Genomic DNA, 12,656 nt, shown 5'->3' on the forward strand with positions numbered 1-12,656 from the left:
TAATGCATCTAAGAAATTCTCGTCTCCCTCAAATCCACTTGACGGTCTGAAGCTGTATCATCACACAATCTAACTCTGTTCTCTAATCAGCAGGCACTGAAAAAAAAAACCTGTTGAGGGGAAGTGTTGTTCACAGCCCATTTCCACTGTGGAAGGGGATGACGTTGCCATGTGTTTGAATTTATCACTGCATCTTCTCCTGTCTGCTTTCTGACAGCAGGAACTTCAGGCTCTGTTCAGGTTTAGGTGTTTATGATAGCAAAATTAACTTAGATGTATGCTGTTATGTTACATGCAAAATGCAGAGGTGCACATGTCCTCTGCAAAATGAAAGTGGCTTGTGATTGTGCAATCTGTGTGTAATATATGTAAAATCTACACATGTCAAACAAAAGAGGAAAGTTTGTACTTTTCTGTGTTTGCAGTACTGGAAGTATTGAGACATTTTACGTAGTGTCTGTTATGTTTGTGGACCTTATATTGTGAGTTACTATTGCTGTTGGACCTATAAATGACCAAATCTGAAAAAGAGTTGGTAAAGAGGATGTAATCAGCCAATACTCACAAGCTTGGTTAGCAAGCAGCATCTAAAAACTGTACAAGGACAATGCACTGATACAGACATCTGCTAATCATGCTAAATACCATACAAATAAACAGAAACACAGCCTTCTTTGAACTTGTTACGTTCCCCTGAGGGGTCTAGGCGGGGAGGGGGAAGTAACAAAAGTGACCGGGTCAGAAAAAGGAGTCAGGGAGGCAAAACAGTTAAATAAAACAGTTTTATTGAAGTAATTCAACTAAAAGAGACGGACAAGCCGTTATCACCATAAAAGAAACAAACAAAACTCAGGCGTCGGTCAGTAAGGCAAAAAGTCAAAAGGAAAGCGCAGCTCACTAGCTGGAAACACCACAAGACACTCAGCTCACTAGCTGGAAACACCACAAGACACTCAGCTCACTAGCTGGAAACACCACAAGACACTCAGCTCACTAGCTGGACCCACACAAAATGGCACTCTGGCCCAGAGCTCACCCTGCTCTGGGCTTAAATACCCTTAATTGCTGATGGGAGTCAGCTGTACAGGAGGGAAAGGTGGCATTTCAGGCAGGGGAGGTAGTGGGACACGCCCACACAGGCACCCTCAGGAGAGAGAGAGAGGCTAGGGCCGTAACACCCCCTCCCATAAATGCAAACCCATGGTTTGTCAAATCACAATAACCAAAAGTGAGTCCATAGCCGTGTCAGGACGAAATGCAGGCTTTCCACCTACCAAACCGCGTAGCAACGGTTAGGCATTGCCCGCGGAAGCTGCCAACCCCATCTCAATGGGTTCAAAATACTTACTGAGGGTGGCCGCAGACCCTCAAAACAATGTCTCATGTGATAGCCAGGGCTTTTTTGAGCCATCACATGTGGAGAACACAGCAGGCAGTCAGAAGACCTTACTGCAACAGTTTTCAGACGATTGCTCAGGTCACGGGTACAGGCATGTTTGTTAGTCAGGGGTGCAGGTCTGAGTGGTGGTGTTATACATGATCTGTCCACCTGCAGGTCATTTTGAGGAACTGGGACATTGTCAACCAGCAGCAGCTCAGGGTTAGGTGACCTCTCACACTGACTACATGACACGATTGAGCAATTATGCTCCAAGTGTAGCCTTTTACTAGGCCTGGCAACCTTGTCGGTTTGAGAACCACGACTAACTTTTCTCAAAGCAGGCCCTTTATATTATTTAAGTCACTGAATCAATTTACAGAGGTGAGGCTAAGCAGACACCTTCCTCTGTGTGCAAATGCGTCAAACCTGGCATGACCCTAAATCTCAGCCTTAACAAAATCCAAACGCATGGAAGCATTTATTGATAAAGTTTTGCATTTTAATGTGCGAGTATATAGGAACTGATTCACTTTTGAAGACAGGCCTGAATCATAATTCGAGGATCTTCAGTTTCTGGCACTTTTCCATTGGTTTTACTTTTCAGCTTTTGATGTCAGCTCTTGTGTGCACACCAGTATTGGATGTGGGTTGTACAGTGAAGCTTCTGTAGATCTGGCTTGTTCCTGCACATAGGATGCTTTTATAGGAAAAACTTCTAGGAAGTTTGAAATTGCATGAATGCCCATCTTAGGGAAGATGCTGGTGTTACGTGGCGCTTCCTCTGATGGTGGGGTTTTTTTTCCTGTTGAAAACTTAAAATTGCACAGAAATAGCAGTGAAAGGTAGTAGATAGAGCAAAAATGATGATGCAAATTAGACCTCGTTTATACAAAGATTAATATTTAATTTCTTTTTTTTTTTGCCAGGTTTATGATATTTAAGGTTTCCCAGTAAAATCTTGCATCAAATGGTTTTCATGTAGCAAAGTGAGTAAAGTACATTAGACTGTATTCCCTCCTGATGATGCCAATAGTGGAGGGAATTTGCTGAGCATCAAGACTCTGATTAATAATTTTAAACCTAAAAGTAATGAAAATAATATAAAATAAAAAATACATTTTACATGGAGATATGTTAATCACTGTTTGGCTCAGCCTCAAAATCTAATGCACAGTGACATAAATAACAAGAAACCTAATAAGAGCTTTACCTCAAACAACAGACGACTAATTCAAAACTAGCCAAATGACGTTTTTAAGATTGTTGTGGATTTTTCTGTCTGCAGGTCCCAGTGAGCTGGATCTCAGTCTTCTTGGTGAAACAAGCAGTCTGGCAGATGTTGCCTGTAAGGATGATGAGGTAAGATCGCAACAATGAAAACTATCTGTTTGACTTTTTTTCTGGTGGGATTTAAAAGCTTCAACAATAACTACGTTTTCTGCTCCACTGGGTTTTGCAGAAGTTTAAAAAAAAACAACTTTTCACATGAATAATATAAAATATGTAAAATACTAAATTACAGAATCAAATTACATTTTCAGAAATGGCAAACAGTAAACCCATCATCTGAAACGCTGAATGACTGAGCGCTGAAAAAGCCTCAAGATGGTGAATATTGTTGTGTAATGCTTGGCTGCCATTCAGACGAGCTTCATTCCTCCACACTCTCCTGCAGTCAGTAAAGTGTAACCCTGACCTCCATCTCATTTCCCGCCTCCAAATGTCTGGAAACAAATTGCCTGTCTCTCTCGGTCGGTTCGCCTTTCTTTGACTTCATTCTTCCAACTTTTTTTTCCCTTTGAAGTGTTTATGGAGGTTGTTTATTGTTGTGTAAGTTTTCCAACCAGGCAGAGTTTTCTGGGTATAGACACTCTCTCAGCAGCACACCTCTTCACGTTTATTCAGTCCATCGAATTCACACTTGGGAGCTGCTCCTGACTGACTCCATTTCTTGTTGGCTGCTCAGCTGTGTTGGATTTGGGAGTATTTTTCTCAGCAGTAATTCACTCATAGTGGGATGAAAGGCTTTTTCAGTCTCCCCCCTCCCTCTCTTCTTCTCCTGTTTAATAAGATACACCTTTACGTTTTAAAGTCTGTTTTTATTCACGCCTTTTGTATTTTTCTTCAGGAGCATCAGTAAAGTTGGTGTAAAGATTCATCAGCAGGGGGATTTAAATCCTGGGGTTGCTTGAACAGGAACAAAGTATTTTTAAATGGAAAGCACCACCTACAGCTTTTACTTTTGTTACTTGTTACTATTGGCTACACCACCTTTCAGTTTCACCTAACGAGAACAGTAACTTTTTGACCACATTTGTGTTACATATTTGCCTCCTGCTCTATTGACTTTACTTCATTTCATGTTGATAGCTCTTTAATTTCCCTCAGAGTGAAAGCTGAAGCCAAAATAAAATTGAGTTGTTGCTGTTTTTTTCGGTTTGTCACACTGTCATCATTCTCTTTTGTAATGCGCTGCTACTTTTCTCAAGTTCTACATCTCTTATTGGTACTTCTGCTCTACACATCTAGCAATCACCCAAATACAAATGTGCACTCCACCGATGTTGTTCATTCGACTGGATACCCAAACAACATCGCTGTAATCTAACAAAGCTTGACAGGATCTTTCAGGATGAATGGGGCAAAGTGCCTGAATCCAGACAGGCTTGTGGAGATTTCACCTAGCCCACAGTCCTGATGGATCAGCTGATACAGCTGATAATCTCAGTGCTGGCCCAAATCGCTTGATGGCCCAGTTTATACCCTTCTAAACATCCAATTGCGAAATATATTGAGTGCAATATTTAAGTCACTTTAGCTGTTTAAGTTGCTCCTGTTCCTACTATCAGCTTTGCATAGAAGCAACTCAGCTCAACTCAACTATCTGCTTTAAGCTGATAGGAATGCAATAGTAACTCAAATAATCAGCTATTACAACCATATGCAGAAGAGCATCGTTGACGCAGATAGGCTACAAGAGCAGAAGACCACACTGGTCTCATGAGTCTCGATTTCTACTCTGACATTTAGAAGGTAAGATCAGAATATGGTACAAACATCCATCTAAGTTGGTGGCAGTGGTGTAAGCGTGTCAGGGATAATTTTTTTGGCACACCTTGGATCCCTTAGTATCAGCTGACCATTGTTTAAATGCCAAAGCCTACCTGAGTATTGTTTTTGATTGGTGAGTGTTTATGATGGGAGAACACTTTATGTCAACTATAATGGTCTTGGCTGAACTGAAAGAAACAACAAATTGTAAGGGGGTACAAGGGACGAAACACTCAAAGCCAAGAATAAGCAAAGAAAATGGTGCATCCCTAAGAAACATCAAACACTGGAGCTACAAAAAGGGCTGGTGTCTAAGAGACATCCATTTATCAGCTTTCTGAGATGGACCTAGTACATTGTCCTAAAGTTCTTCTCAGCCAGACACACAGTGTCTATACAGTTAAAATTATTGATATCCTTATTATCAGCCTCATAAACAGAATTACTCTCACAGCTGGTTCTCTGAGACCTGAGAGCCAGAATACTGCTGAGTGTCTCCAGAGCTTCATGGCCAGCTGCGATTTCCTAATAAAACAATCTTTGTCGTGACGGACAAAAGCGAACTTCATGTGAGGATGGTCGATAATTATTGACTGATGTCACGTAGTCGCTTCGAGACCAATGATGAAGTCCGCTCAGTGAGGGAACCGTAAAACGGACATTGCTGCCGGCTCACTGAAGTCAGTGATTCTCCCATTTAACCCTTCCTGTGTGGAGCGGTGACACAGTTCTGCCTCTGCAGTCGAAAGGCACCGTGCCACCTTGTCAACCCATATTTGTGCCCCCAAATATGAAAAGGAGAAAGACTTTGTTAGAGTGTGGACGAAGGAAGGTTGCAGACGAGGGAGACATCGAGACAGAGTGGCTATTTTTGGTCTCTGGTGTCAAATGTCTTGGACGCTTCCTCCAATTATTTCTGACTATCTCTAATTTATTCATGATGGAGGGACACCTACTGTACAGGTATATTTTCTAAGGTACTAATTTTTGGTTTGAGGTTCTTAATCCCTCTTGGTTACTGGCACATCTAAATAATCTAAATATTGTTTCTATCATTTTTAGGAGAAATAACAACAGAAAAACAAAAAGCAAACAGCAAAATGAGAAGGGAAGAAGGGGTTATAGTGGGACATCTTTGTGCTTCATCACAGTAACCTTTGTATTAGATGTGTCTCTGTAGACTACTAGCCATGGTTGTGCTTTGAGTGATATGGATTAGTAGTTACCCTGGTAAACAGTAATAAGTAATGCTATACTTTTAATTACATCGTAATTAAAAGTACGTAATGCAACTTATTAAATGTGATTACTTTTATATCAAACTATTTAAACTGGTGAAAAATGCAGAGAAATCCTCTAACTGCTGTGAATGTTTCCTTTTGTCATATTCTGCTGTGTGAATGGTCGATTAATTTGACCAGATACAAAGGCAGGATGCACAAGACAGGCATGAAACTCAAAGCAAGCCTTTAATCCTGTTAATCCAGAAAATAAACAAAAATGCATCTGCTCACATGAATCGGAGGAGAATGCAAGTATTTCAGAAAAGAATTTCCTTTCAGGGGATTTTTAGAAATGTAGTCAGTGACATTAAATGGGTACTGTCCAGAAAAAGAACATTTTTTGATCGTAACATGTTGGAAAATCTGCTTTGAAAAGTTTGAAGCTTACAGCCGACGTAGTCAGCTTGGAGGAAACAGTTACAGTTTCAAGAGCCAAAAAATGAAAACACAAAACATTTCAACTTACTCAGCAGCCTTAACCACAAAGTCTCCACTGTTCATCTGCATATTTGCTATGTTGCAAACACAGCTATCTCCAGGTTAGAGATGTCTTGACAGACTTTCATATTTAGCAATGTATTGATTTTTTTCCTATCTATTATAGTTTTAGCTGATAAAGGCCAAAAACATTTAAAAGAATAGACTTGACATGCACAAATATGGAATATCGTGTACTGAAGCAACATGGTTCATTATACAGTAGGACCCGCTTTTTAAATTGGTAACCTCTTGCAGACGTGTGCATCGTTACAACGATCAAAACTTTTCAGCTTGTTGCAAATGAGAAAAGTTTGACAAGAGCACTACTAATTTAAAAAGAGCATTGGATGTTTTTTTCACCTCAGTTGTTAATTACACAACAAAAGTAACAAGAACACTTCTAACATGATCTAACGGAGCTCGATCCCTGCAGGGAACTAGAGGAGATTACTGCGGTGACTGTTGGTTTCTTTAAAGGTGAAATGTGTGTAATGGCGTCTTTTGCTTTCATCATTATTATGCGCAGGACAATCATTCCTCAGTCGATGTGATCGTATCTGTTAATCAACATGACAGTTCAGTATTGTGGTCCTGTGGTTTGAAAAGCTGAGATGACAGCCACAGTTTAATTAGATTATACAGATGACTCATGAAGAGAGTCTCATGTGAGGGAATTGGTTTTAGAAATGAAGATGGATGGAGAGGCATCCTCCGCTGCTGCTAACAAAGTCATCATCCTGTTTCGTCTGAGGGATTTTGAGCCCCACTGGTGGGGTCGCATCTAGACGTGATGATGTCAGCCCGGATGCCACTTTGGAAGCGGCAGAGCAGGCTGTACTGGGTCAATAAACATCGGCGGTAAACTCCAGCTTCCAGTCAGGAGTTTCCGGTGTTCTCCTCAACACAGCGGTTTGCTGCGGAGGCAACATTAAGAATGGGGATGGTATGTGAATAGATAGGCCGTTAAGAGAGCAGGCACCATGGTGGGCATGGAATTTGCACAAATTTGCAATAAACCGTTGTCCATCACAGGCAACAACCAGCATCCCCAGCACGGTGTATCATTAACAGACTGCAGCTGCTGTCCTGCACCACTGAGATACTGAGGAGATCTTTTGTCCTCTGGACCACATAGCCCACATCACAGAAGGGGAAAGGAGACAGAGACAATGACTTGTTGCCATGACTCTCTACAAACCAGCACCAAGTCTCTTGATGCTGGTTGCAGTAGCAATTTTTTCTTAATCTGGTTTTGTGTAAAATCTTATGACAGTTTCTATATAGATATTGCTCCATAGAGGAACATTTCTCTATCTGTATGATCTATATCTATCCAGATGATGATCTATATGATTGCTTCTTGTATTATTTGTCTGTATGGTAGCAACCCTTCAGACTACCTGCACCTTAACTTACCTCACCTAGTAAGCATTGCACACATCCTCTAACAGGGACAGGTCTTGTTAGTGATAAACTTAGACTGTCACTTCAATATTGTAGTTTCTCACTTTTTTGTTTGGTTTCATCCATCTACCTACCTACGTATCTATCCATCTATCAGCATGTCTGTCTGCCATCATGTAAAAAAAGAGTACCCCATAATTCAGTTGCTTGTTGCTCCACCTTTAGTATCATTAACTCAAAGTAATCATTTCCTGTGTAACTATCAGTTTCTCACATGGTTGTGGAAGAGTGTTGACCCACTCTTCTTTACAATGTTGCTTCAGTTTGTTGAGGTTTGAGAGCATTTATTTATGCACAGCTCTCTTAAGGTCCTGCTTCACCATTTCAGTTAACTGGACCATTGCAAAACCTTATTTTTGCTGTGCTTGGAATCATTGTCCTGTTGCACTTTCCCTAAACTTTAGCCAGGCTTTATCTGTCAGACAGATGGCTCAGAATGCTCTGACTCTAGAATACTTTGGTATACAGAAGAGTTCATGGTGGACTCAGTGACTCCAAGGTGCACAAAATAAGCCCAAATCATCATCCCTTCACGACCTTGCTGGACAGTTAGTATTACGTATTTGCTGTTATGCTTTGTTTAGTTATCTTCACAAATAGAATGTTCCATCCGGAGGGCATTGTTCCAGAGGTCTTGTGGTTTGTTTGGTGGTTTGTACAAAGTTTGTGCAACTTTGTGAACCTAAGCCATGCTTCCATGTTCATTTTAGAAAAGAGAGGCCTTCTCCTTGAAACTCTTCCAAACAAGCCATAATTGTTCAGTTTTTTTTTCCAAAGTATTCTCGAGCATTGAACAGTCTGACCAAACTGCTTTCACAGAGCTGCTCACACAGGCTGGTAATTTGGCTAGCAGCACCCAGTTGCTTCTTATACCCTGTGGAATCAGCAATGCTGTACTGTGAAAACTTTATTACATGACTGTATCTATTCATTTCTTAACTTTCCACGTGTGGCATCAATAGATCAAAATATAAATTTGTCCCCAACTTTGTTTCATGACCAAATCTCGTGACCAGCCTCTGCTGTACTTTGTCATGACATAAAGTAGGGCTGTGCGATATGACCAAAATCTCAAGAATGCTATCATCCCGATAACGATATAAATCACAAAAATGTAACATTTTCTGTAAATTCTGTGAATCTCGGGCAGCTCGACTTGCGGGAAGTCTTTCCAGCTGGAGTCGAGTGTTTTAACCGATGCATGAAACGAGACATTTTTAGACATAAGTTGTAAGGGCCGCCGTTTTCTTTGTGAGTATTTATTACACGGCGTGCTGCGGGGAAAAGCCTATTCTAACGTTTGAGTCTAAGGTTTATTTTTTAGCACCTGGCGGCTCTTTTTTAATTCTCATCCGTAATTAATCTGCTCTTTCACGTGACTCAGTTTATTTTGAAAAGTCTCAACAGGATCTTGAGCTTTATTGTGAAAGGTTTGTGTGGAACATAAACAAGCGGACACGCGATGCTGTTACCGTCGTTGTTGCTAACGACAATGCATAAAAACAGGCACTTGTCCGTCTGTAGTGTGGTTACATTAAATATAAGAGAAAGAGAGAACTTTAAGAAATTAATATAGCCACTACAGTGACCATCAAAACGATGAAAAAATATTGCCGTAAACAGTTTATTTTGCGACACCACGAAACAAACGATAGCGTAAAATGAAACGATAGACGTTTTTATGTCGTTATCCAATCTATATCGTTATATGAACAGCCCTAGCATAAAGTATAATTTACAGACATATTTTATACACAAATAATAAAAGGTTGTTGCTGAGGGACACCATGAATTTTCCATACGTCCCACACTCAGATGGATGTTTTATATTAGTTTTTGCCTCATTTATAGGGATCTAAGAAAAAGCCGGATGCCTTTCCAACATCGGTTGACAGTTATATTTGGTAGTGCACAGTGAAGATTCTCATAGAGCTGCTCATACAGACACAAGCTTTAGGTTTTGAGATGTTTGTGTAGGAGTATGTGTTTGTGACATCTAGCAATAACATACAGTCTTCACATCATGAGAATTTAAAAAAAAATGTTGTCTTGTTGTTGTTGGTGGATTTTACAGCGGCTCGTGTGTGGTTACCTGCATGTTTCATCTCCATCACGTGGACTCAATGCTCGCTGTGCATGTGTTTCTCTCTGAGTCATCAGACCAGTTGGTGTACCCACATGCCAAGCTGGCTTGTCGTTGGCACCCAGCACTCCCCCACACTGACGGCATTTATTTAACAGGAACAGTGCTCTCCTTCACTTTACGTCACATCTCTGCTCTTCTCCAATTTCAGCTTCACATTGACCTCGCCGCAAAAAGCCAAACGTATAAATCATAACCAGGCGACAGAGCAATGTGAAGTCAAGAACCAGTAATAGATGGAAACATAAAGAGAAGTCATCCTTCCTTTAGTCAACAGTCTGCAGTTGATGTTTAGCTACTTTCTGATGTGTTTCCTGGCAGGCAGCCCGATCTCTCTACGACTCTCCGCACTGCAAACTGCTCCATAAAACACAAGAACAACTCATCTTACTTTACTTCTCTAAGAATTGAACAATACAGTATGTTTCACATGAAATCCAGGTAACAACTGAGACTTTAGCAGTTCACCTTAGGGCAGGGCTGCCCAATCCCGGTCCTCGAGAGCTACTATCCTGCAGCTTTTAGATGCATCCCTACTCCAACACAGCTGAATCAAATGGTTTGATTACCTCTTCAGCATGCCATCATGTTTGGCAAAGGCCTGATAACAAGCCATTCATTTTTGTAACATTTTTGACTAAGGATCTGTGATACACCTGTTAGACAAGTTATTTGCTGGCTAACAGAGAGTTCACACAGTATTTAGGTTCACTTTCAATGTTTTTCTCTCAAATGTGAGGTTGGAGGCTCAGTTTTCTCACATGCCTTTTGGTGGGAACTGAAGAAAAGTATGGAGGTGATTAAGCATATAATGTATTGTTTAGACTAGAGACAATTGTCTTTTTTTTAAAAATGTGTTGAGTCAAGACTTGAATAGTTTCTACTGCCAACAAAACACTAGTGAGGAGCTCATGTTTGTTTTTTTCTTTACACTCCTACAAGCAGGTGCTTGACTGACTTACAGTTTTCTGTGTCCTTTTGAAATTATTCATTTGAATTTCTTCATCTCAACCTGTAGTAATTGCTGATACTATTTAATGAACTAATGAACATTTATTTAAATAGCACTTTTCGCATACATAAAAGTCACAAAGGGCTGAACAACAGTTACAACACAATATCAAAAGTGACCCATGTTAAAACAGAGTAAAAATAATTAAAAACATAGATTAAAAAAAAAAAAAAAGAATGCAAGCAGAAGGAAAAGGGTTTTTTTAAGACTCCAAAGACTCAGCTGATCTGAGCTGGAATGGTAGACTGATCTGGAGCCTTAGTGCTAGGCTCTTCCTTAGCTTTAGTCTTATACAAGGGATAACCAAAAGACCTTAGACAGTGAGCAACAGTGCATTTCACAAGAAGCTGAGATAAGTAGTCCGGAGCATGTCCATTTACTGCTCTGCATGATGCAAGTGTGAGAATTTAAAAATGAATTCCAAAATCAACTGGGAGCCAATGTAAAGAGAATAAAATCAGTCTTATGCAAGCTTGCTTGCTGAAGTGTGTAGGAGTCTGGCACCAGCATTTTGTATCGCTTAGAAGTGTGACAGAGATGATTTGTCTAAGCCAGTATAAAAGGCATTACAATAACTCAGGTGTAATCATACTAACGCATGAGCATTTTTCTCTAGTTCAGAGGAGAAGACTACAGCTCACAACTGAAAATGGCCTCAGTTTTGTCACAGTTTAAAACAAGGCAATTATTGGAGAGCCAATCACTAATCCGGGATGAACAATCAGGGTGGACAGTCAATCCAGCTGGTGGGACATGACCAGCTGAATGTCATCAGCATGGAAATGATAAGAAATGCCAGAAAAAGACTGAATGATGAAAGAGAACAACAGGGGACCCAGGAATGAACCTTGTGGAACCCAAAGGTTAAACAAGCAGTGTAGCAGGAGAAGTTTCTCACCCTAGAAGAAGAAGTCCTTTCAGATAAATAGGAGGAAAATCAGTCTAGTGCTGATCCAGCCAAAACTTTTAGCCTATTAAGTAAAATATTGTGGTCAACGGTATCAAAGGCCGCACTGAGGTCAAGCAAAATGAGCACAGAACAATTCCCTGCATCAGATCCCATTACAAGATGATCACAGAGACTGAAAAGAGCAGTTTCAGTGGAGTGTCAGCCCCTCAAACAGTCCTAAAATAATGAATAATGACCTCAGTGTATCTCCATTCCTTATACTTTCAAATTAATGTCTAAAAGGGTCCCTGCTCTTATACCAGAAGTATCACACCTGCGATACTGTCACCTGTGTTCGAGTATTCATTTTATCCATTTTTCTCATCACCTATTCAGGTCTTAATGTTCCTGTCTGCTTCTGCCTTCATCGGACTGTTAAATCATAAGAATTAAACACATTATAATGGTAGCACTTGAGTAATTAGTAGGTAATGCATGCCAGAGTGATCCAGATGGCTGAAGCTGAGGAGCATAGTAATGAAAAGGAAAATCTGCACAAATGACACTTGGGATTTTTTTTATTTTAGTTTATTATTTTTAACAGGCTGAAGCAGTTTGCATCCACTTAAAGTGACAAAGCTTTCTAGCCAGCTTTAGAGCTCAATTTGCCGTGAGGTCGTTGCTCTGCCATCACAGTTTACTGAGAGACATTTCCTCAAGGCTAGCACCATGTGATTGCTCTGTAGGGACACTCAGCCCAATCTCTTTTTCAAATACATACTTTATCTCTTCTAGAAGATGGTTTACAGTCTGTCTGAGCTACAGTGTTGCAAATCAAATATGTTTATACCCAATCTGAACAGCCAATACAACATCCTGGGTACCTGTTTAAAATAGGGGAAAACAGTCTATACTTTCAGGCAGCATCTCTATGTTGTTGCTCATGAACAGCG

The 12,656-nt window shown here is 40.4% G+C and overlaps 1 protein-coding gene across 1 annotated transcript in view; it reads left to right on the top strand.

Moving 5' to 3' along the window:
• ak5 (adenylate kinase 5) overlaps window positions 1-12,656 on the top strand; it is a 104,538-nt gene that overhangs the window by 53,615 nt on the left and 38,267 nt on the right. The window contains exon 8 of the mRNA XM_085388152.1: window positions 2,667-2,740. Coding sequence (XP_085244278.1) covers window positions 2,667-2,740 — 74 coding nt within the window. The remainder of the gene's footprint in view (window positions 1-2,666; window positions 2,741-12,656) is intronic.

This window comes from Rhamphochromis longiceps, linkage group LG18 (genome assembly GCF_057381845.1).
Source record: "Rhamphochromis longiceps isolate RC_006_pf linkage group LG18, R_longiceps_female_GT1.1, whole genome shotgun sequence".
Classification (NCBI taxonomy): domain Eukaryota; kingdom Metazoa; phylum Chordata; class Actinopteri; order Cichliformes; family Cichlidae; genus Rhamphochromis; species Rhamphochromis longiceps.